Below are 23,794 nucleotides of genomic sequence, written 5' to 3' on the forward strand. Positions count from 1 at the left end.
TTTCACTTTATCAACCAGTGCATTAAATATTTCAAATTAAAATAAGTAATTCAAAAAATATATTAAAATTTGTTATATCTATACATTAAAATTTCGATTTTAAATTTACGAAAAAAACTTAAATCTTATTTTGAAATGTTAAACTTAAATCACTTTGATTATGTGAAAAAAATAATCTTTCACAAATATATTAGTCCAGTGAACTTTCTCGTCTTTGTATTATCCAAATTAACCAGGTGACAAAATAACATTTAATATAAACTGCAAATATTTCTTGTTTGTTTATCATCATCCTGAATCAAAATCATATACTGTGTACTATTTGGATATCTATATGTTTTTGCTGCTAAACTCCTGCCTGAATCATGATTTAACAGTGTGTTATATGTGCGAGTTTGCCAACCATAACTTGATAATAAGAGTGTATAGTAGTAGTTTAATTAACATTGTTCTCAAAACATTATTTTTTTTTGTCTCTTATTCCCCAATCATGACAAGCAAGAGTTTCAAAGTCCCCAAGACAGCTAAACAAAAAACAGTACGCTTCCCGTTCTAACCGGAGACAAGATCATTCAGTCTTTTTATCGAGTTTCTTCTTGGTCTCCCCGCTATAAGGACCAACATGATAAGCATTCTTCTGAACCGCAGCGAAGATGACCATCTCTAAACATACCAACACATTCTGAATAGCCTCCTGGATTTGCTCTACCTCAAGCCAGAAATGATGGGACTTGATCACTCCCACTGCCACCAGAATGTCTAGCGCTATTCCCTGCAGTCTCACAAGAATCTCAATGAACATTTGAATCCAATGCTTCCAGTGAGTTTTAACTGATTATAAAAACATTAGTTTACCTGCCAGAAGCAGAAGAAGACAATCCCTTTGATGCAGAGGAACTTTGCGAGTGGATTATGAGGAGCAAGCTCCTTAGCAAACACATGGTAGAAAACCACAAGCGAATAGAGCGCCAGAGAGACCGAGAGGTTGAGAACTATAGTGAATGTCCAGCTCAGCCAAGAAGGATAAAAACCGATGATCTGTAAAGCTATCATCAAGATGGAGCACACGGGCCTGATCACCACAAATTGCCATGTCCAGTATTTCAAAAGTCTCAGAGTTCGATGATCCAGACGCACTACATGAGGCTGCCCAAAACAATAGACATAACAAAGTCAGTGATTCACAGAAGAAACGAAGATAGATAAGAGAGAGATACCTGGAAGAAAGTCATGGGGAAAGAATGGTGAATCTCTCTTCCTTTGATACCATCAGGGACAATGTTTTTGCTGATAGATATGTTCAAGTAACTATACATCAACGCCAAGAACTTCGCAATGACCTTGCAAACACACAAATCAAGAACTGGTAAGTATCTTCTATTATCATCTTGAAGATAAACAGGAGATAAAACAAAAGAACACTCACGAGTGCTTCGTAGCATTCTTTGATGGATTCTAGGAAGAGAAAGAAGATTTCACTTCCTTTTACATCTAACAAACCAACAAAGGAAACAACGGCGTAGATAGGAGCCATGAGGACAATAATGAGTATAGCCTTTTGCTCCTTAGGGTTCTTCCAGTGAGAGAGATGCTGAGACACGAGCTGTAACGTCAACAGAACCGTGATGAAGACAGATAACGCTGAGCAGTAGAAAGTAATCTGTGGAGGCTTCAGCTTCGTTATGTCCATCATCGTTCCCCCTGCAAAAATGCTATTCAGCATCAAGAAGACACAGACTTAGCACAAGTATTCTAATCAATCTAACATCAAAATTGAATATTTTGCTGCAAGTTGTTTCCTTTTCTCAAAATCTAACATCAACTTGTACAGGCAAACACTTGATGATTGAGATCTAAGACTGCTAAGTTGGAAACTTTTGATTGATTGAAACAAACAAGAGTGTCAAAACCAAAGAACACACTAAACACAATCACACCCATCTTGGAAAGGAAGATTTTTTTATATATTTTAGAATATTCCAATGCAAATTCGAAGCTAAATCAGATCAAAAGCTAAACATAAGAGGGAGCTAGCTAACCTGAGAGATGGAAGAAGAAGAAGTAAACAGAGACGAAGGTGAGGAGAGACTGTGAATTAGCGTGAGATCTGTCTTGTTAGATCATGAAGAATTGAGGGAAGGGAGCAGCAGCCATTAATGGAGTCGCAAGCATGTGGGTCCTAGCGATGGAGATATAGTAATACCACGTGAGACGCCCAGGACGTAACTATGTCGGCATGGATCCACCTGTGAGTCGTTCACACGTTGTTTGGATTTGGTTAGATTAAAAATTTGAAACGCTTTAAACGTTTGTTTGGTTGTTAGGGGTAGTTTGAATTTTGTCAGATTAAAATATGAGACGCTTCAAACGTTTGGTAGTTTTTGATTTTTTTTGTCTTTGGTTTCATAAAGTTGATTGATTGATTGATGGTAAACATCGAGTTTTCTTCATTGATCATTGATTACGTCAGCGCTGAGCAAAAAAACTCAAAACAAATCCAAGGATTTCTATTTGTCGGGCCACAAATGGGCCATTACAAGCTTATTTTTACAGCTATAGTTTTTATTCGTGAATGAAAAAGCCCATAAGAGTCCACTTCAACTTCTATTCCAATTTTGATTAATTTGAATCATTTGATGCTCAACTTGATCCATCTAATAAAACTAAAGATGAAAAGGCAAACTGTTTTATTAAATTCTTTTTTTTTGCTGCATACGATTATTAACAATTATAAACTAAATACTACATAATTCATCCAAAAAATTTGTTGTTAAAGTTTACATAGCAGATATTTTGTTATAACCACAGATATTTTTTATTTTAAAATGTCTTTTACTCTTAAATAGTAATTTGTGATACAAACTGTACTATTTACAATGTGTATAAGTATATGCTGATTACTTGTTTTAATTAATTGAGTAGAAATACATTTATGTAAACCAGACACCTGTAAATTTAATATAGTATATAGAAGTCCTACAATAAATAAACAAAAAATAATCGGAGGAACTTAAAATAGATTTTAGAAAATAAGATACTACTCCTAGTCCTAGGTGTTAAATAAGATACTACCTTAATCATTATTTAATTTATTGGTGAATTATATCGTACAATCAAATTACTAATCATTAGATGTGTGTCCTTAAGATCCGGTGAATAAGAAATATTTTCCACCGTGGTGGTCTAGACTAGAGACCGAAGTGAGTAAAGACGCTGCCAGGACATTCAGTTATAAAAAAAAACTTAATAAACACTCAAATCTTGTAAAAAAATGGAAGGTTGGCTTCTTCTTGTTTTTCGCTAACCTTTTGGTTTTTAATTAATGTAAATTATATTCAAACCAAAAGCTACTTTATTTAATAATGAATACATCATGTTTTTGTGGGATAGTTTCTGAGATACAAACGATTTTAACACTTCGAAGTTCCATGAGTTGACTATGACAAAGGGACATAGTATCTCTGGGATAGTATTTGATAGAGGTGAGCGTTCGGGTCTGGATCGGATATTTCAGATTTTCGTGTATTTTGGTATAGAGGTATAGAACCTGTTCAGGTATTTCTGTATTTCGGATCGGGTTCAGTTATTTCGGATCGGGTTCGGATATTTAGATTTAAAAAAAAATTAAATTTTTTATTTCTCAAATTTCTTGTATTTAAACATATAACTTTCACTTAACTATTTTTTTTAATAGATTGAATGGTTAATAGTTTTGGACATAACATTTTGAAACTAAAAAAATCATTAATTTAGTTTTAAAAAAAATTGGATGTAACTTTTTATTAATTCTTGAAATAAAAAGTTTGACATGCATTTAAGTGAGTAGCAAATCATATTCTCTGTAATTCTATGTATATCATATGAACTTAAAGTATGTGTAATATCCATATAAATATTTTATATAAAATGAGAGATGTAAACTAAAAATATATGGTTAATTATACATATGTTCGGTTATCTTCGGATATCTATTCGGGTTCGGATATCCAATCTCTGCTAATTCAATACCCGTTCGGATATTTTGTTGTGCCCACCCCTAGTATTTGAGATACAAACTCTAGAACAAAGGATCTGACTGGTGACCATTCGGAAAACAAGAGGAACGAATAAAAAAAGAATGTACGGGAATAAAATAGCAGAAATGAAAATGAATGATTGTTCCTTATCAAATTTGACAAGGACTAATTTTGTTCTCTAATTCTCTACAAAAAAAAAATGAAAGGAAATGAGAGAGAATTATTATTCCTTGTGAATGATGATATTTTTTAGGAACGTTAGTGAATACATTATTACTCACCGTTTCCTCTGGCCATCATTCATATTTAAAGTCTTTTTTTTTTTCATTTTTCTACCGGATAGTGCACTCTGATGTAAACCAAAAGCTTTGTTAACATTCAATTCATTTTTAAGAAAATGTCATATGGATGACAATATAGTAGACTTGCGGTGAAGGACACTTGAAGACTTCCCTCGTGAACCCGATCTTCATGGATTCTTAGAGAGCTTCGTCTAGTCTGTTCCTTAGTGTTTGTCAACCATTTTGACTCGCTGAGATTGTTGTATTAGTCATTTTTCCATCCCCGCTATTTTGTTGCATTCTCTCTGTATTTTGGCTCCACTATTTAAAAAAAAAACTATTTAACGGCCAAGATTGTTTCGGGTGATTTCTGTGGCTGTGATGAAATATAAAATTAGGAGTATCCTTTTTTAAATTAAAATTATTACCGAAACCCTAGCTAGTTGTGTGTCATTTGCATCCATAGATATTTCTCTCCGTCCCATCACAAACTGCACAACTCCAGATCATGAGTACGGGAGAAGAAAATTCAGCTCCCATTCCGAATGATCTCATTGTCCAGATATTCTCGAGATTGCCTGCAGAGTCAGCAGCAAGGTGTCGCTGTCTGTCCAAGCTGTGGGGATCCATACTCCACCGTCCATTTTTCACCGAGTTGTTCTTGACTAGATCATGGGCTCGTCCACGTATCTTATTCGCCCTTAAACGAGAAGATGCCTGGAGCTTCTACTCTTTGCCTCAGCGTCAACATGATCTACATGACAAGGCGTCGCCTCCTCTAGTAGCCTACTCAGATTTTCACATGAAGTTCCCCAAAGACATCATTTCTCCAGAATATCATGGCTTTACCTCTGGTTTGATCTATTTCTCTAGGAAGTCGATCACACTGAAGAGTCAGGAGGAGACTGTGATCTGTGAACCTAGAACGGGACAATATGCGACCGTACCTAAACTGTTACGGTATGGGAAAAGCTTTTTAGGGTATGATCCTATTGGCAAGCAGTTCAAGGTACTGTTCATGGACCATACAGATTGTGTTACACATTGTTCTGACCTTCACAGAGTTCTGACTCTAGGAAATGGAATAATGGAGTGGAGGAAGATCAAATGTTCATGTTCTTTATTTCATCATGTTATGGATGATGAAGGGATATGCATCAATGGAGTTTTGTATTTCGCATCTAAACAGCGTTATTATTTTCCGTGTGATGTGAAGATAGTTTGCTTCGATGTTAGGTCTGAGAAATTCAAGTCTATTGATGTAGAATGGGATAGTAGTTGGTATGTTAAATTGGTGAATTATAAGGGAAAAGTTGGTGTGATTACTTGGAAGGGCTTGTGTGAGTTGAGTATATCGGTTCTAGAGGATGTTGAGAAACAAGAATGGTCTAAATATGTCTACACTTTGCCGGAGAATAGTATCCTTGATTCCTCCAAATATTCCATCGCTGGAGTGACTGCTAGAGGCGAAATTGTTTTCTCGAGGAATTTAACAAGTGGACCGTTTTATGTTGTCTACTTCAGTCTCGAAAGCAACACTCTACAAAGTGTTGAGATCCAAGGTTTGGAGAAAGATCATGGAGTCTGCGCTTATGTAGACCTTGTAGAGGATCTTAATGTTAACGATGCAAAGTACCTCAAGTCAAGCCCACGCCTAAATGTCATTACCGTTAGGCCGAAACCACAAGAGCGCAACTCTGCTCCATCTGTGAAGAACAAGCCTTGATCCTTCAGAACAAGTACGATATGTTAGCTAACCTCGACGATTGAGAACAGGTGCTGGTTTGTTGTGTTGGCTAATCTATCTTTCTTTGTCTTTCGCTTGGCTTAGTTATTTTGTGTCTTTTTTTTTTACCAACTTCATTTCCTAATTGTGTTACTCATTACTTGGGAGCAAACAAAATATGTTTTGTGTTTTTTTTTTTTTTTTTGCTTTGTCTGCATGCATTTTATTTAAGTTGGACGCCCAAAGATAAATAGAAAATTACTTTGATTAGCCACGGTATAACAAAGAGAAACTCAACTTTAAAACTTAGTTTCAGAAAAAATAAATAGATTTGGAGAAAAGCTTTCGAGGTGGCTGTTGCAGAATAATAAGTATAGATGCATTGTGCATGTGTCTTACGTGAACGAGCCTTTGATTGTCTGATGGATGTCTTGAGCTACGATTCTTGGGTTGATTACGTTAGGCTAGAAGAGAGTGTTGGGAACAAAGATAGGGTAAGACAAATCTATGAAATGTGGTTATGTACTTATGTTAAACACAACAAAAATAATTATGTCATCATTCAAGAAACTCAAGAACACAAGAATCAAAACAATGACACAAGCAGAATCAAAACATAATCAATTTGAAAAACAAGAGTCTACAAGTTTGGAAACACAAAAGGATTACACATGAACTGATAAAACACAACACACTAAAAAGACGCACGAGAGAATATTCGAGGGAAGAGACTGATAAACAAACACTCCCATTATTTTCTTCTCACCATAACTAGAGAAACATTGTTAAGACACTAAGAAAACAAAAGAGGCTAATTAATTATTTCAAGACACAACAAAACAGAGCCTCTGAATCACGTGCACATAGCTTCTTCCATCATCACTCTTCTTCAGTTTCAAGCATTTGAACAATCTGAGTCACTCCCTCTGCGATTTCATTGCGGATCATAGTGTCTGGCATATCGAAAGTTCTTCTCCTCATCGACAATGACTTCCCCTGCTGTGGTTGCGGGTCTACAACCTCCAACATTGCTTCCAGCTCATCCACCATTGATCTCTTTGCTCCTCTAACCATTACATCAACTCCCTGATAACCAAAACAAACAAAATCCAAAAGGTTCCTTAATAGTCAACAACACCTTCAAGAGTGTCATAATAACCAGATTGATTCTCTGTCAATTAAAAACACTAATTAAGAAGTGTACCTCAATGGCATCAACCGTGAGGAGGAGGACAATAATCTTTTCAGAGAACTTCTGGCGCTCCTCTGCATCACGAGAGATGACGCGACGGTAGTTGAAGTTGTGGAAGGAAGCTCTTAACTCCTTGAGTTTGGTCTTTGCGATAGCTAGATCACGAAGAGCACGTAAGGCTTTTGAGCGGCGAATCAGATAAGCTCTGAAAGCCCTCTGGATCATCACAGCCGCATATTCAGGTGGCATCTCCTTGTTCTTCCCCTTCTTGTTCCTAACTGCTCCACTTCTTCGAGAATACGCCTTTTATAACCACCACAACCATTAAAAGATAAAACACATAGTAAGTACAAAAGGGTTCAACCTTTGAACAGACCAATCTCAATCATGCCAATCAATATCAAACTACTTTTCCAACCAACTTCATAGACAATACAAAATTAGTGAAACTAAAAATCTGTCTACATGTCCCACCTAAAGACCTAAGTGAAACTAATTTTTTTTGGCCTAATCAATAATCTCCTATAAAACACATTTTTTGAACATTAACTACATAAACAGAAAATATAAGCAAGAGAGAGTCAGTATAAATAAAAATACCTTCCTGAGAAGGATGGCTCCATGTTCCTCAGAGTCATCTTCTTCTTCATCATCCTCCTCAATCACAACAACACGTGGCTTCTCCTTCTTCTTGATCTTCTTCTCCTTCTCCTTCTCCTCATGCTTCTTCCCTTTCTCGCCTCCAGAGGAGGAAGAAGCTTTAATCGTATAGGTGTGCTGCATCTCTCCGTTCTCCCTCTCTGACTTCAACTCGGTCGTCCAATTGTAACTCTTCTTCTTCTTCTTCGCCGCCATCTCCTTCTTCTTCTTCTCCTCTGCCTCAGCAGCCTCAGCAGCAGCTTTGGCCTTGGCCTTCTTGAGAGCAACTACATCCTTCTTCTTGCCACCTTTAATCTCCGTAGTCCACGTGTACTTCCTCTCCCCAGGACACTCAAACTCAGCTTCCCACTTGTACTTCCTCTCTGTCGGCTCAGCCTCCAACTTGTACTTTCTCCCCGGTGGGCCTTGGATCTCGGCCTCCCATTTGTACTTTCGCTCTCCAGAGCCCCCTTTAATCTCCTTTGTCAGTTTATACTTCCTGTCGGAACCATCGCGTCCTCCTCCGACCAAACAACGCTCGAACTTGGTTTCCAACTGGGAGACTCGGTCGCAGAGATACTGCAGAGGAGGATACTCCTCCTCCCTGCGGCGGCGAATCGATTTCTCGATCAGGACCAGATCCGTTTCGAAGAATAGATCGAGTGGGGAGAATCCGAAAGGGGAAGCAGCCAGATCTTCTTCTTCTTCTTCGAAGACATAGTCAAAGAATGATGAAGGAGGTTTGACAATGGAGGTTTCTCGGTGGATGAGGAGAGGAGGAGAACAGGTGTAGTACGGGTCGATGAGATCGAGTCTACGAATCCAGCTCATGCTTGCTTGCTTGCTTTGAATCCAAAGGTAAAAAACGAAACAATGTAAAAGAAGAAGAAGTAACCAGAAGAGAAGATGAGATCTGTCAATAATAGAGTCTCGCAACTCGCAAGTGGGTCCTAATGTATATAATAGAGAGATATCACGTGAGACGCACCCGACGTTTTGCATATAACATGTCGGGACATTGGATTCCATTCCACCCGTGAGTCTATGATTAAAATATCAACGCTTTAAACGTTTGCTTTGCAGATATCATTGATAGGGGTGGTTTGAATTTTTGTCAACATTATAATATGAAACGCTTTAAAACGTAGGGTTTGGGGGTGGTTTTTTGATTTTTGATTTGTAAGTTATGTTTGGTTTTATAAAGAACCCTTTGAGCTACGATTCTTGGTTTGATTACGAATAGTGTGTGTTGGGAACAAATACAAAGATAACCTATGAGAGATAGAGGGCTATTGCTAATGTTCCACCTGGTGAGTTTTTGTTTTTTTCATTCTTTACATGTCACTTTACAGATTGGCTTATTATTATGTTGATCATGGTTTGCATAAGAAGGTTACTTTCGTTTAGATGAACTATTTGGGTTTGGTTATCTTTAGGCAGACGTTAGTTTTTTTTTTGTTTCTTTCGTCTTTTTCGATCTATTTAGCACATTCAGCCAGGTCACTAAATAAGTCTCTATCAAAACATAACTTTTGATGTTATCATCTATAGTAGCATACATGGTTCTCAACCACTGACACTAACTAGTGTAGGATGATTGAGTATGCCTTACATATATATGTATTCTGAAACTTGTGAATTTACATTGATTTACTTTTTTTTTTACTTCACTCGTGATGGTTTAGAGACGGTATGAAGAGTTTCCAAACTTGTGAATTTACATTGTATTCTGAAACTTTTGAATGATCTTTGGGCCAGGTATGAAGAGTTACATAGAGCATTAATTTGTTTCCAGAAGAATCAGAGACGAAGAATCTTCTTATAAGATCCTTGAAGCTGCCGCCTCTAATTAAAGTCTAAAGTAGAAATGTTTAAGAGAGAGTTGTAGGTAAAAGCATCATAAATAAGAACATGCCTTGCCTCGTCAATGTTAAAAGGTTGTTAGGTGATGTTATGAAACGTAACGTACTTGATCATAGTTTACAGAAACCACGGTCTCCTGTGTAGTAACCAGTATCTTTTATTTTTGTTCTCATAGGCTACTACTGAGGTACATGGAGTTGATACTAGGAACTGATTTGATTTATATGGTAAAAAAACTGTTACCAGATAAAACCCAAAAGTTACAGTTTTACTGAACTAAAAGAACACCGTTGGGTCAAAAACTTGACTTGTGTTTGCTCGACTCGATCCATCTGTCTTTTTTATTTAATACGAATAAAAGAAAAAAAGAGGAAGAAGGTTTTGATACGGAAGCTAGAGAGAGAGAGAATGAAGGCGATCGTGATATCGGAGCCAGGAGCGCCGGAGGTTCTGCAACTCCGTGAAGTGGAAGACCCACAAGTGAAAGACGATGAGGTTCTCATCAGAGTTCACGCCACTGCTCTGAACCGCGCGGATACTCTCCAGAGACTTGGCTCTTACTCTCCACCACCTGGCTCTAGCCCTTACCCTGGTCTCGAGTGCTCCGGTACCGTCGAATCCGTCGGCAGCTCCGTCTCTCGTTGGAAGGTCGGAGACCAGGTAGTAATAAGATTAAGAAAAGATCACATCTTTGAATGCTTATTACAGTTTGCATTGTGTTGCTTTCACTTTGCTTAGATTAAAGTTTTGAACTTTTTGATTTTTTTGTTTTCTATGTCTCCAGGTGTGTGCTCTTCTCTCTGGAGGAGGTTACGCAGAGAAAGTTGCTGTACCTGTTGGACAAGTCCTTCCAATACCTGCTGGTATCTCTCTAAAAGATGCAGCTGCTTTCCCTGAAGTGGCGTGCACTGTTTGGTCTACTGTCTTCATGATGGGCCGTCTCTCCCCTGCTGAATCCTTCTTGGTATTTTCACAAGTTGTTTAGTTTTCCTTTATTTTAGTTTGTGGTTGCTTCATAAAAAACTGCTTCTTTGGCTATGATTTTATAATGAGTGAATGATTCTGCGGATTTTGAAGTGACGAGTCTTATTACTGGGACTATTAGAAGCAATTACTTCACTTTCTGTTCCTGTGTGTGTTTAGTGTTCTTGTCTAGCTCCTTACTAATTTTGATGGTTGCTGATATTTTTAGGTTCATGGAGGTTCAAGTGGGATTGGTACATTTGCTATTCAGATGGCTAAACATCAAGGAGTGAGAGTATTTGTCACAGCAGGTTCTGGTCTAAAGCTTCTGTTAATGAACAACCTTCTCATTTGTTGACAATGTTCTAATTTTCGTTTTTGACTAACAGGAAATGAGGAAAAGCTAGCTGCTTGCAAAGAGCTCGGAGCGGACGTTTGTATAAATTACAAAACCGAGGACTTTGTGGCAAGGGTGAAAGCTGAAACAGATGGGAAAGGTGTGGATGTTATCTTGGACTGCATTGGAGCGCCGTACTTGCAGAAAAACCTGGACATCTTAAACTTCGATGGAAGGTTATGTATCATCGGTTTAATGGGAGGAGCCAACGCAGAGATAAAACTAAGTAGTCTGCTTCCAAAGCGTCTCACTGTCTTAGGTACTTAACACACACACAATCTTCAATCAATCAGTCAGTCATACATCAGAACTGAAAACTTTGATATGTTTTTGTTCGTACAGGAGCTGCGTTAAGACCAAGAAGCAAGGAGAACAAAGCGGTTGTTGTAGCGGAAGTGGAGAAGATTGTTTGGCCTGCGATAGAAGCAGGGAAGGTAAAACCGGTGATTTACAAGTACTTACCGTTGTCGCAAGCAGCAGAAGCTCATAGCCTTATGGAGAGTAGTAGCCATATTGGTAAGATTCTGCTTGTTACTTGATTCTCTTGCTAAGGGAGAAAGAAAATGTTGGGAGACTCGAGTCATGTTGGGAAAATAATAAAATCTTGTGGAATGTGTTCATAGATGTACAAGAGTCTGTTCATTGGCTTTTATGTATCTCTGTGTTTGGGACTATGTAACTATGGAACATTATATATCAATAAGCTGTCTACACTTAAGTATTATGTTAACTTCTTCATATTCGACAAAATATATTATGCTGTATATTCAAGAAACTATGGTCAAAATCAGTAATTTGTAAGTAAACTAAAATGAGATAGATTTTTGTTTAACAAGAAGCCATATGGGCTATAGATTTTTGATCTGGTTTTTGCAGCCAACTGTTCTTAACTGATGAAAATTGATGTTTATACCAAAGGGAATAACCAATTTTTTCTTTTCACATGAATTGAATTTCAACGATATAAAGAGTTTTCTCATAACTATTAAGTGTTTGGAGCTATGGAAGATAATAAGGAAAAGAAAAGAAGTGATATGACCAACAAATAATGAAATGATATGAGAATTTTACTATATAGTACAAATGATCAAAGACTATATTATATGTTACTTCATTTTATGCCAATTGGTTCTGAAATGAATTACATATTTTTATTTTGAGCATAAGAAAAAGTTGATTTTGAGCTTAAAATATACATATAAATAATTCAGTGAGGCGAGCAGCTGAATCAATTTTGGAAGAGCAAGATCAAAACTTTGTGAAGGTAGTACTTTGACTTCTCGTTCTGAATCGGTCTCTATGATAAACCCAGTTTCTAATGTAGCATCAAAAGTCTTTTGATTAGCATAAAAATCGAAACTTTACAACTGTTACAGTATGAATTCGTCGCTGCGACTATGGTTAACGAGAGCACTCGTGCTTACACAGCTCATCCACGGAGCTTTGTGTTGGGGCAAAGAAGGCCACTACACCGTCTGCAAAATAGCCGAGGTAATGCCTAGGAGATGACTGTTATGTGGAAGTCTTTTGCTTAAAGCTATAACCTTTATAGGATCACAGATGTTTGTTTCTGCAAATAAAAAGAAAAGAAGATACCTTTTGTTGATCTCTGACTCTGATAATAACATTTTTTCCAATGCCTTAAAGAGCTACTTTGAGGAAGAAACTGTAGCCGCAGTGAAGAAACTTCTACCTGAATCAGCTCAAGGAGACTTAGCTTCCGTTTGTTCATGGCCTGATGAGATTAAACACCATTGGCAATGGCGATGGACTAGCCCTTTGCACTATGTTGACACTCCTGATTACAGATGCAACTATGAGTATTGCCGTCGGTTTCATTCTTCCTCCACTCCAGCTATCTTCTTTTTTTAAACCTCTTTGTTCATGTTTCAGAGTCTAATCTTAATATGTTGTGTCTCTGTGAAGGGGATTGCCATGATACTCATAAGCATCAAGACCGGTGTGTGACTGGAGCTATTTTTAATTACACGACGCAACTTATGTCGGGTTCTGACAACTCGCGGAGGATAGTCCACTGTGAGTGAGATTATAGCGAATCTAATACTATGCTTCTGTTTGAGTTCTGACTATTTTTTTGTCTGTAGATAACTTGACAGAGGCTCTCATGTTCTTATCACATTATATCGGAGATGTTCACCAGGTAAAATACCTTTTGTCATTTCAAATGAATCAGACCACAACTTGCTCTGTCTGATCTGAGTTGTATGTTGTAAATTTACACAGCCTTTGCATGTTGGTTTCCTGGGAGATGAAGGTGGAAACACGATCACAGTCCGCTGGTACCGTCGCAAAACAAATTTGCACCATGTATGTGTTTGATATCGATCAATATTGATGCTCAAAATTAGCATTCCTCATGAGTGGTTTAATCTTTTTGAATCATTTGAAGGTGTGGGATAACATGATAATTGAGTCAGCTCTTAAAACATACTACAATAAGAGTCTTCCACTCATGATTCAAGCACTTCAAGCCAATCTTACTGTAAGATGTTACTTTCTTTATGGAGCTCCAATGCAAGTACGTTATAACTAATCAACTCACATTTTTGATTATATTTGCTTTGAACTGCTTGTATGAATATAGCATGGCTGGTCAAATGATGTTCCATCGTGGGAATCATGTCAACTTAACCAAACGGCTTGTCCAAATTCGTAAGCTCTAGTCTAGACCAGACAGAGACATCTCGTTATAGCTTGTTTGTTTTCCCAATTACATCGTTTGTTGATTGAGTACGGTTGTGGATGTTGTTCAGGTATGCATCTGAAAGCATAAGTCTGGCCTGCAAGTATGCTTACAGAAACGCTACCCCAGGGACTACTCTAGGAGGTATATATATATACTCATGCTTTCAGATTCAAATGTTAGCTTCCTTGAATTCGAAGTTTCTAGGAAATGTTAGCTTCAAGTTTGGACCATCAGTATTCACTCTGAAACAAAGATCTTAGCTTTCTTTACCCACACATGTTCATCTCAGTTATGCCTTGTATTTTGTATGCAAAGCTGTGATCTTGGACTTTCTCTCACGTTTGTTGTGCAGATGAGTATTTTCTCTCTCGGTTACCCATTGTGGAGAAGAGACTTGCACAAGGTGGGATTCGCTTGGCGGCCACTCTGAACCGGATCTTTTCTTCAAAACCTAAGCTTGCTGGAGCATGAAACTAAGGAAAAAGATACTCAATTTGCAGCCACTCTGTTAGCTCCTTAGCTTATGTAGTCCTAGTTAAGTTTTGTGCAATGGCTATTGTTTTAGTTTAACTAGAATAAGTAGTAGCCGAAATTGTCATTTTCTTTTTTTTATCAAACATATAGGATACCACCATATTCAGTGTGTTTCAACTGAAGCTTGTGTTAAATCTCAGGCACTTGAAACTTAAAACGAAGGATCTTGAGAATGTTATCACAAGCTGGTTTTACTTAAAAGTGTGAATGATCTCTCTATCTTCTTGCTGATGCCATTACTTAGTGTGAGTGTGTGACCATTGCTAAAAGTCCATTGTTTTGTGTAATCTTCCCGAGACAGACTGATAATTTTTCATTCCTTGGATGAAAATGATTTTGCATCTAAGCTGAAACATGAATTGATCTCTAGTCTTTAACTACTCTCTAGGGAAAACGAATGATCTTCAACAAAGATTCTTGTCTCAAATTTTTACAGACAATCCACCTTTAAGTGCCCTTTTCATTAAGTAGGCACTCCTCATAGCTCCTAAGACTACTGCGTAAATGGTAGTTAAGGTTATGTTATGCGTTGCTATTGTTCTAAGTTCTAAACTAATATTACACGGGTCAATGAAGAAATCCATAATAAAAAAAAATCCATATTCTTTTTTTTTTTTGGGTTTAGTATTAGCCTACAATTACGTAGAATATTAGAAGCAAATGCTACTAGCATGCATTAGGTAACTTGTAGAAAGATAATGAAATCACAAACCTTGATCCCAAGTTGTGATTCACAACGATGATGATGATGATACATATACAGATATCTAGAGTCTGGCATCGAAAAGAAGAGAAGGAAAGGGAGCCAAGGCCAACTTGCCGAGCACCAGAATCAAATTTTAGATGCGTTGGTAAAAATAGGCAAGTCATCCTTGGCTCAACCTCATTCTCTATTCTTCCATGTAAGACCCTCTCATACACCCAGAGACTCTCATAATCATCATCATTGCGATCATTTTGTTATTCAGTCTCTCCTGTTAACTATCTTGTCATGTCAAAGCCCTTACTCATGGTCAAGGTATTTATAGTCATATGTAGAGGGAAATATGTGGACTACTTTAATTGAAATTTCATAGTTATCTTTTTTAATCATGCATGGTTTTAGACTTTAAGTGCATGTAAGCAAAGAAAACGAATGGAATGTTGACCACAACCGTATGTTATGAATAATTTTAACATTCGTACCATCACTACTACTACTCCAAAGTCCAAAGGCATCTCCGACATAAGAATCCACGTGTCGCATGTTTCTTAGGATTGGAATCATAGTTTTGGTGGTTGATGCACAACAACAAGTACCAAAAGGCAATAGTAAGATTCTTTGATAGTGTTTATACTATCTTTTTCAAAGAAGTTGCCAAGAATATCAATTTTCTCGGATAAAATGGAATATAAATGAAAGAAATTTAAGATTGTCCTTTGAATTGAGAATATTATTATTATTATTATTTGGAGACTCATCACGTTGTGAAAGGACCATTGAATAGTGTTGGGATTCTGAGTCATTATCCGCGGGTCTTGTTCTGTTTGACCCGTCGCTGAGCAGATGCGGATCGACCGATCGAAAAAATTCAACATGCGAGTGTGAGTACGGATTAAATCAATTTTAAATGGGTGGGTGCGGTTCAACCAAATTTGAGTCGTGGATATCTGCTAACCCGCAAAATTATTTTTTTTTGTAAAAATAATAAAAAAAAAATCATAAAATATAGAAAATATATATTTTTAAATTATATAATCTTATATACAAATATAGAATTTATATTATTTTTCATAATAATAATAATTTTATTAAATTTAATATTTTTTGCGGGTTACCCGTAAATCTCAGCAAGGGAATGATTCGTACATATCATTTTCTCTTCGCGAATCATACGGATCAGAATTTTGAGTAAAAAATGAGTCGATCCGTAGTCGGCGGAGCGGATTGACCCGCAAACCAAGCTCTAGCACGGATACATGTGATCCAAGTTCCAACTAAAGCTGGTATCTTCTTTTTTACCATTGGGAAGACTTAGGAATTTTCTAAAATACAATTCTTGACACTACTGTTAAATAATTTTTTTTTTTGTTGTAAAACTACAGTTAATAATTGCCTTCAAGAAACCTTAATGTTTCTCATGGGCCGTAGCCCTCGAAAGTCCCGAGCTCAGAGCCTTCAAACACCACCATTTCCCGCAATAAACCTCATCAATGGATCATTTGATTATGAGATTCATATTTCAAACTGAAACCTCCCTCCTTCCTCCCTCCATTTTTCTTTAGTACACTCATGAAAGAAACTGTAAAGGAAAAATTCTTTGGGAATTCAATTACAAAAAAAAATATTTGGGAATGCAATTCAGAACTAGGCATGTTAGTGGATAGTGGATCCAACTGTCTTGTCAGTTTTATAAAGTTTTCATTAAACAAATCAAACGTGGGAAGCACAAGTAGAATAATGTAAATCTCAAGACGTTACTTCTGGAAAACTGACTTGTTCATTAAAGAGAAATACAATGGCTATATAGCCTTACAGGAAACAGAGCGTGAAACAGAATGAACCAACTACTCCTAAGAAATAGCAAGCGTGATCCAAACACGATGACCACGTTTGACTGAAACAGAAACAACAAACTTCCTAAAGAATAGGACAAGACAACAACTTAAAACCCCAACATTTCCTCCCCTAAACTAGACAGTCTACTAGTTTATGGTCGAAACATCACACACTCCTAGCTTCTTTCTGAAATCTTCAAATGCCTCCAGCTTGAGTGGTTTGGTAAATATGTCAGCAACTTGATCGCGTGTGCCACAGAACTTCAGCTGAACTTCTCCTTCATTGACCAAGTCCCTTAAGAAGTGAAAACGCACATCAATATGCTTACTCTTACCGTGCATCACCGGATTCTTTGATAACTTTATGGCCGAGCTGTTGTCGCAGAAAATCACTGGACTTGAACTTCCCTCATAACCAATCCTCTTCAATATCCTCTTCATCCATATCAGTTGGCATGTACTTGCAGCAGCTGCGACAAACTCTGCTTCTGTTGTGCTCAAGGTGACGATGGCTTGCTTCCTTGATGACCAAGCTACTGCAGCGTCGCTCAAAATGAAAGCATATCCTGATGTGCTCTTTCTGTCCTCTACACACCCTGCATAATCACTGTCTGTGAACCCAATAAGCTCTGAATTCCCTTTCTTCTGATAGAAGATTCCAAATGCAGTCGTTCCTTGAAGGTATCTGAGAATTCTCTTGGCTGCAGTAAGATGAAGTTCAGTGGGTTTCGACATGTACCTACTGATGAGACTCACAGCATACATCACATCCGGCCTTGTTGCAGTCAAATACATTAGGCTTCCAACCAGCTGCTTGTAGAGTGATTCGTCAACTCTCACGCCGTCGTCGTCTTTATGAATTTTGAATCCAGGAATGATTGGATTCAAAACTGAGTTACTCTCTTCCATTCCAAACCTCTTCAGCACTTCATTCACATACTTCTTCTGGCTTACAAATATTCCTCCATCAACCTGCATCACTTCAAGGCCAAGAAAATACCTCATCTCCCCCAAGTCTGACATATCAAACTCTCTCATCATTGATTCCTTGAACTTTCTCATCATCGTTTCATCACTCCCAGTGTATATCAAGTCATCAACATACAAGCTAATGATGAGAGTGTTACCTTGTTCATTAGTTTTGGTAAACAGCGTTTGCTCACTTGCGTCCTTCTCAAACCCCATCTTTCGAAAATAAGAGTCTATCCTGCTGAACCAGGCTCTTGGTGCCTGCTTGAGACCGTAAAGAGCTTTACGAAGCTTGAGGACTTTACTCTCTGCGTTCCTCCGTTCATACCCCTTTGGTTGCTCAACAAAGACCTCTTCTGTTAGTTCTCCTTGCAGAAACGCTGACTTCACGTCCAGCTGATAGACTGTCCAACCCCTCTGAGCTGATAGAGCTAAGATCATTCTGACTGTATCCAATCGTGCAACAGGAGCATAAACCTCTTCATAATCGATTCCATGTTCTTGAGCATAACCTTTTGCTACGAGCCTGGCTTTGTACTTCTCAACCTCTCCATGTTGATTCAACTTGGTTTTGAACACCCATTTGACTCCTATGCTCTTGGCTCCTTGTGGCAGATCAGTTAGAGTCCAGGTGTCGTTCTTCTCTATTGAGTTTATCTCGGAATCCATGGCTCGTTTCCAGTTTTCACTTTGGATGGCCTCCTCGAAGTTGACTGGATCTGTTCCTGCAAAGAATGCAAACTGAACCATCCCTTCTACAAACAAAGCAAACTGGGCCAGCTCATCTTCTTCATACTGATCTCCAGTGATATAATCACTTAGTCTTACTGGTGGTCTTGTCTGTCGCCTCCCCGACCCTCTTGAACTCTCTGCAACATCAGTTCGTGTAGTAGCAGTAGCCATTGAAGATGAGCCAGCAGTAGCCATTGGAGATGAGCCAGTGTTGGGATTCTCCACGATCTCATTGTCTCCATCTTCTGCTTCTGGTTCCTGACCAGCTACTTCTTCTGCATTCTCTCGACCGGCATCGTCTTGTGATTCTTCATTCTCCCACTCCAAGTCAACTTGAATTGATTCCTCATAAGTCACATCCCAATCCCACTTTTTATCCTCTTCAAAGATCACATCTCTGCTCACAGTTATCTTTTTGCTTGTGGGATCGAAGAGCTTGTATCCCTTTGATTCTGCGCTTAAACCAAACAGAACACCTCTGCGACTCTTGTCTTCAAGCTTTGTTCTGTGTACATCAGGAATGTGAGTATGAGCGATGCAGCCAAAAACTCTCAAGTGTGCCACCGATGGTTTGATTCCACTCCATGCTTCCTCTGGTGTAACATCCTTTACAGAGCTCGTTGGACATCGATTCAGAAGGTAAAATGCCCAGTTTACAGCTTCTGGCCAGAACACTTTTGGAACATTCTTCTCCACCAACATGCTCCTCACCATGTTCATCACTGTTCTGTTCTTTCTCTCTGCGACACCGTTGTGTTGTGGTGTGTATGGCGTCGTTAACTGCCTCTTGATCCCACTGTCTTTGCAGAACTCATTGAACTCACTTGAAGTAAATTCTCCACCACGATCTGTCCTTAAGCACTTGATGCGCAAGCCAGACTGTTTCTCTATGCCGCTCTTGAACTGCTTGAAAGTGGCAAACGCATCTGCTTTGTAAACCAAGAAGTATACCCACGCCTTTCTACTGAAATCATCGATGAAGCAGATCAGATACCTCTTTCCACCATTAGACGTTGGAGAGATCGGACCGCAGATGTCAGAGTAAATAAGCTCAAGTTTCTCTGATGCTCTCCAAATGGCTTTCTTTGGCATGATCTCTCGGTGTTGCTTCCCCTTTAAGCAATCAGTGCAGACCACCTCTGTTTCAGCAAAGTCTGGCAAACCATTCACCATCTCTTTGTTCTTTAGTGTCTTTAGGCCTGAGTAGCCGAGATGGCCATACCTTTGATGCCAGAGCATAAACTTGTCTTGAGCATCAGTTTGAAGACACATCATTGCCAGGTTGGTTTCATTCTTCGAGAATAGTGTAAACATTCTATTTGTTGTCATCTTGCTTTGGATGATGAGACCTCTCGAAGGATGATAGATTCTGCATTCGTTGGACTTTATCAGGATCTCCAACCCCTTCTCCTGAAGTTGTCCAATGCTGAGAAGATTATTCTTCAAGTCTGGAACATAGAGAACGTCTTGCACAAGGTGACTCACTCCTTCAATCGAGAGCCGTATATTTCCTGCTCCCATAACCTTCATTTGTGAGTGATTCCCTAGTCGGACCGTCTTCTTGATCCCTTCATTCAGCTCGCTGAAAAGAGATAACTCTCCACACATATGATTGCTGCAACCTGAATCAAGAAACCACACATCGTTGTGATGTTTCTTTTGTGGTTCCTCAATGTGTGCCATAAGAGACAGCTGAGAGCTCTCTACTTCTTCTACTTCTTGTATTTCTTCAACGTATGCCATGAGTAGCATCTCTTCCACCTCTTCCTCTGCGTAATTTGCTTGACACTCAGACTGAAAGTGACCAAGTTTGTGACAGTTGTAGCATTCAACTGTTGCCTTGTTGAAGATACGACGTCCTCTGCCTCGACCTCTTCCTCCACGGAACGCAAAACCTGATCTTCCTCTTCCTCTTCCTCCATGATAGTCATCTGTTACAGCAAGTGTTTGCTCTTCTCCACCATCCTTCTTGAACTTATGCTCATGCACAAGTAGAGAACTCTGCAAAGCATCAACAGAGAGGCTATCAACATCCTTTGATTCCTCAATGGAACACACAATGTAGTTCCATTTGTCAGTGAGGGTTCTCAGGATCTTCTCAACGATCTTGACATCCGGCATGTCTTCTCCACAGTTTCGCATCTCGTTTGCGATCACCATTACTCGAGTGACGTACACATCAACAGATTCACCTTGTTTCATCACCAAGATCTCGAAATCCCTGCGAAGCCTATTAAGCTGCGCCCTCTGCGCCCTCTGCACCCGAGCGTTCCCCTGGCACTTCATCTTCATCGAGTCCCACAGCTGCTTGGATGTCTCCTTCTGTGTTATTGTTTTGAGAATCGTCCTGTCGATGGATTGAAACAGATAATTCTTCGCCTTCAAGTCCTTAAGCTTCATCTCTTCAAGTGTGCTCCTCTGTGCCGCTGTCATCTCTACTCCAGCTGCTGGTTGTGTGTATCCTGATTCCACAACCGTCCAATACTCCTTGGAGCGCAGGAGATTTTCCATGACCATGCTCCAGTGTTCATAATCCCCATCAAATTTGGGAATTGCAGGCGCAGAGTAACCACCGTTGCCATTGCCTTCTCCACTCATTCTCTCTTTTCTTTCTCTCTCAATTTGAAGTAAGCTCTGATACCAGATTGTAAATCTCAAGACGTTACTTCTGGAAAACTGACTTGTGTTCATTAAAGAGAAATACAATGGCTATATAGTCTTACAGGAAACAGAGCGTGAAACAGAATGAACCAACTACTCCTAAGAAATAGCAAGCGTGATCCAAACACGATGACCACGTTTGACTGAAACAGAAACAACAAACTTCCTAAAGAATAGGACAAGACAACAACTTAAAACCCCAACAAATAATTTATAGTTTTTCTATAGAGGAGATCAAACACAACCCAATGTAAGTAGAGATAGAGAGTAGAGCAGTTGAATCAAAAGCAGAGAAGCACCAAAGATCAAGTCTTCTTTTCAGGTAACTCGTTTGACTTTTTTCATTTTCTTCTTGAATGGTTTTCTCTTGATTCTACGTCAAACGCACTGAAAAGTTATTTTCAGAATGAGATTGTCGTTGAGACAGTGGGTTGCGAGTGTGCTCGTGCTTACACAGCTTGTACATGGAGCTCTATGTTGGGGGAAGGATGGTCATTACACTGTCTGCAAAATAGCCGAGGTCAAACTTTTTTTAACTAGTTTCTAAAATATAGGAGGATTGGTTGGATCTTTGCTTAAGACTGATTTTTTTCTTCCATTTGTAAATCGTCAGGGATACTTTGAGGAAGAAACTATAGCTGCAGTAAAGAAACTTCTCCCTGAATCTTCTCAAGGAGGAGGAGATCTAGCATCTTTTTGCTCATGGCCTGATGAGATTAAACACCTCTCGCAATGGCAATGGACTAGCTCTTTGCACTATGTTAACACACCTGAATACAGATGCAACTACCAATACTGTCGTGGGTTTATTTATATAGAGATAATGACATGTTATATTTTAGATAATGACTAGGACTTGTACGTAGTTATCCTTATCCTAGTTACGTTAGGTCTTCTAGCTTGTATATATACTTTTACATGTGAATCAATACCACACACGCTTTACGTTCATATCATGGTATCAGAGCCAGGTTCATATCTACGTACAAGTCCTAGTCATTATCTAAAATATAACATGTCATTATCTCTATAATTTATATCTTTTTTCCTCTCTGCTTCAAATCTTACTATGCATTTGCTTTTTAACTTTTTCTATATGCTAAGTTCAAATCTATGTCCTTGTGGAGGGGACTGCCACGACAGTCATATGCAAAAGGACTGGTGTGTGACAGGAGCAATCTTCAATTACACAAGGCAACTTATGTCTGCTTCTGTAAACTCAGAGAGTTTAGTCCATTGTAAGTAACGTTTTAGTAAAAATCTGATACTGTATCAGTTTACTGACTCTCTTTTTCTTTGTCATTTCTCGTTTGCAGATAACTTGACAGAGGCTCTCATGTTCTTATCACACTATATGGGAGATGTCCATCAGGTTAATTAATCCCTTCAGATGAATCACAATGGAGACCAAGTGATGTTATGCAATTGGGACCACCATTAAACTGCAGCAGCTAATATCTATTGTTGGTTTCATTTTTTTCACAGCCATTGCATACTGGTTTCCGTGAAGATCAAGGTGGAAACACAATAATAGTCCACTGGTACAATAGCAAAACGAATTTACACAATGTAAGTGTTTTGTTTTTCAAGAATATTGATGCTAACAAGTATCTTTTCTGACTGGGAGCTGGAACTATATATATATTTAACTTGTAGGTATGGGATGACTTGATTATTGAATCTGCTCTCAAACAATATTACAATTCAAGTCTTCCAGTCATGATTCAAGCCCTTCAAGCCAAACTCATGGTACCATGTTATTTATTTATCCAACTTCAGCACACTACAACCTTATTTGGACAGTGATCATTTGCTTTTAAACTGTTGTCTTCATACAGAATGGCTGGTCAAATGATGTTCCATCGTGGAAGTCCTGCCAATTTAACCAAACAGCATGTCCAAATCAGTAAGCAACTATCTTTATGTGAAATCTGTCTTTTGTAACTATCACTGGAAAAAGAAGAGAGAAAAGTCTTTACAGTATATCACCATTGTTGATTCTGAATGTTAATTTGATGTGTTAAAGGTATGCATCTGAAAGCATAGATCTTGCCTGCAAGTATGCTTATAGGAATGCCACCCCAGGAACTACTATAGGAGGTATATTCTTAGCATTCAATGATCAGTATATTCACTCTGAAACAAGACTTTCTTAAGCTTTCTATCACATTTTTTTTCTCAGATGAGTATTTTCTCTCTCGGTTACCCATTGTTGAGAAAAGACTTGCGCAAGGCGGGATTCGCCTGGCGGCAATTATTAACCGTATCTTTTCTGCAAAAACAAAGCTGGCCGGAGCATGAAGCTAAGATAAAAGTTTCCTGGAAAACCACACGTTTTCGTTGTGTGTCCACCCAACTTACAACACTCTTTTTTTTTTCCAACCTTCAAGCCCTACACCAAGTTTATAGAGATGCAATCTTTTTTCAACTTTAAGCATGAAACCAAAGTGTTTGGCCTAGTGCTAGTAGTACAAGATGGTTGGTTCTTTTAATTATTCCCCGAGTACAAACTATCTTTGATACGGGAATTCTTTAAATTGGAATATTTAAACTTGAACTACAAGCAACAACCCACA

General features: G+C 38.4%; 5 protein-coding genes across 6 annotated transcripts; 3 read left to right on the forward strand and 2 right to left on the reverse strand.

Annotated features, from left to right (window-relative positions):
• Positions 1-409: 409 nt before the first annotated feature.
• LOC103859217 (retrovirus-related Pol polyprotein from transposon RE1) lies at positions 410-18,614 on the reverse strand. Its single transcript, XM_033277327.1, has 6 exons — positions 17,450-18,614; positions 9,435-9,437; positions 1,427-1,701; positions 1,218-1,340; positions 856-1,146; positions 410-772 (listed from the first exon to the last, which is right to left on the reverse strand). Exons 1-6 carry the CDS (start codon positions 18,573-18,575, stop codon positions 569-571), a joined length of 2,022 nt encoding a protein of 673 aa, XP_033133218.1. The 5' UTR covers positions 18,576-18,614; the 3' UTR covers positions 410-568.
• Positions 6,631-8,754, reverse strand: LOC103859196 (BAG family molecular chaperone regulator 7). The gene is made up of 3 exons (XM_009136700.3): positions 7,816-8,754; positions 7,228-7,518; positions 6,631-7,109 (listed from the first exon to the last, which is right to left on the reverse strand). The coding sequence occupies exons 1-3, from the start codon at positions 8,683-8,685 to the stop codon at positions 6,903-6,905; spliced, it is 1,368 nt and encodes a 455-aa protein (XP_009134948.1). The 5' UTR covers positions 8,686-8,754; the 3' UTR covers positions 6,631-6,902.
• On the forward strand, positions 9,897-11,805 carry LOC103859179 (quinone oxidoreductase PIG3). 2 transcript variants are annotated; one of them, XM_009136681.3, is made up of 5 exons: positions 9,917-10,377; positions 10,502-10,681; positions 10,910-10,991; positions 11,070-11,336; positions 11,420-11,805. In XM_009136681.3, the coding sequence occupies exons 1-5, from the start codon at positions 10,126-10,128 to the stop codon at positions 11,614-11,616; spliced, it is 978 nt and encodes a 325-aa protein (XP_009134929.1). In that variant the 5' UTR covers positions 9,917-10,125; the 3' UTR covers positions 11,617-11,805. The 2 variants fall into 2 exon arrangements, with proteins under 2 accessions (XP_009134937.1, XP_009134929.1); XM_009136689.3 differs by lacking the exon at positions 10,502-10,681 and having other exon boundaries at positions 9,897-10,377.
• On the forward strand, positions 12,175-14,496 carry LOC103859171 (endonuclease 4). Its single transcript, XM_009136669.3, has 10 exons — positions 12,175-12,341; positions 12,454-12,568; positions 12,725-12,905; positions 13,004-13,114; positions 13,183-13,238; positions 13,322-13,405; positions 13,488-13,580; positions 13,683-13,750; positions 13,852-13,925; positions 14,137-14,496. Exons 2-10 carry the CDS (start codon positions 12,455-12,457, stop codon positions 14,253-14,255), a joined length of 900 nt encoding a protein of 299 aa, XP_009134917.1. The 5' UTR covers positions 12,175-12,341; position 12,454; the 3' UTR covers positions 14,256-14,496.
• Positions 18,615-20,983: 2,369 nt separating the features above from the next.
• Positions 20,984-23,778, forward strand: LOC103859233 (endonuclease 5). The gene is made up of 10 exons (XM_009136740.2): positions 20,984-21,540; positions 21,624-21,738; positions 21,832-22,018; positions 22,346-22,456; positions 22,535-22,590; positions 22,704-22,787; positions 22,875-22,967; positions 23,057-23,124; positions 23,245-23,318; positions 23,401-23,778. The coding sequence occupies exons 2-10, from the start codon at positions 21,625-21,627 to the stop codon at positions 23,517-23,519; spliced, it is 906 nt and encodes a 301-aa protein (XP_009134988.2). The 5' UTR covers positions 20,984-21,540; position 21,624; the 3' UTR covers positions 23,520-23,778.
• Positions 23,779-23,794: the final 16 nt, after the last annotated feature.

The sequence above is a fragment of the Brassica rapa genome, chromosome A01, assembly GCF_000309985.2.
Source record: "Brassica rapa cultivar Chiifu-401-42 chromosome A01, CAAS_Brap_v3.01, whole genome shotgun sequence".
Classification (NCBI taxonomy): domain Eukaryota; kingdom Viridiplantae; phylum Streptophyta; class Magnoliopsida; order Brassicales; family Brassicaceae; genus Brassica; species Brassica rapa.

Excerpts from the sequence above, each read along its gene's own strand:
- LOC103859196 (XM_009136700.3), bottom strand. The coding sequence starts at position 8,685 with ATGAGCTGGATTCGTAGACTCGATCTCATCGACCCGTACTACACCTGT. Across the intron at positions 7,519-7,815 it reads GAGCCATCCTTCTCAGGAAG|GCGTATTCTCGAAGAAGTGG; the intron begins GTATTTTTATTT and ends TGGTTATAAAAG. Across the intron at positions 7,110-7,227 it reads TCACGGTTGATGCCATTGAG|GGAGTTGATGTAATGGTTAG; the intron begins GTACACTTCTTA and ends TTTGGTTATCAG.
- LOC103859179 (XM_009136681.3), top strand. The coding sequence starts at position 10,126 with ATGAAGGCGATCGTGATATCGGAGCCAGGAGCGCCGGAGGTTCTGCAA. Across the intron at positions 10,992-11,069 it reads GAGAGTATTTGTCACAGCAG|GAAATGAGGAAAAGCTAGCT; the intron begins GTTCTGGTCTAA and ends TTTGACTAACAG. Across the intron at positions 11,337-11,419 it reads AAAGCGTCTCACTGTCTTAG|GAGCTGCGTTAAGACCAAGA; the intron begins GTACTTAACACA and ends TTGTTCGTACAG.
- LOC103859171 (XM_009136669.3), top strand. The coding sequence starts at position 12,455 with ATGAATTCGTCGCTGCGACTATGGTTAACGAGAGCACTCGTGCTTACA. Across the intron at positions 12,906-13,003 it reads ATGCAACTATGAGTATTGCC|GGGATTGCCATGATACTCAT; the intron begins GTCGGTTTCATT and ends GTCTCTGTGAAG. Across the intron at positions 13,581-13,682 it reads CACTTCAAGCCAATCTTACT|CATGGCTGGTCAAATGATGT; the intron begins GTAAGATGTTAC and ends GTATGAATATAG.
- LOC103859217 (XM_033277327.1), bottom strand. The coding sequence starts at position 18,575 with ATGGTTCAGTTTGCATTCTTTGCAGGAACAGATCCAGTCAACTTCGAG. Across the intron at positions 1,341-1,426 it reads AAGAATGCTACGAAGCACTC|GTCATTGCGAAGTTCTTGGC; the intron begins GTGAGTGTTCTT and ends TGTGTTTGCAAG. Across the intron at positions 773-855 it reads TCTTCTTCTGCTTCTGGCAG|GGAATAGCGCTAGACATTCT; the intron begins GTAAACTAATGT and ends GTGAGACTGCAG.
- LOC103859233 (XM_009136740.2), top strand. The coding sequence starts at position 21,625 with ATGAGATTGTCGTTGAGACAGTGGGTTGCGAGTGTGCTCGTGCTTACA. Across the intron at positions 22,019-22,345 it reads ATGCAACTACCAATACTGTC|GGGACTGCCACGACAGTCAT; the intron begins GTGGGTTTATTT and ends GTCCTTGTGGAG. Across the intron at positions 22,788-22,874 it reads GCAAAACGAATTTACACAAT|GTATGGGATGACTTGATTAT; the intron begins GTAAGTGTTTTG and ends TTTAACTTGTAG.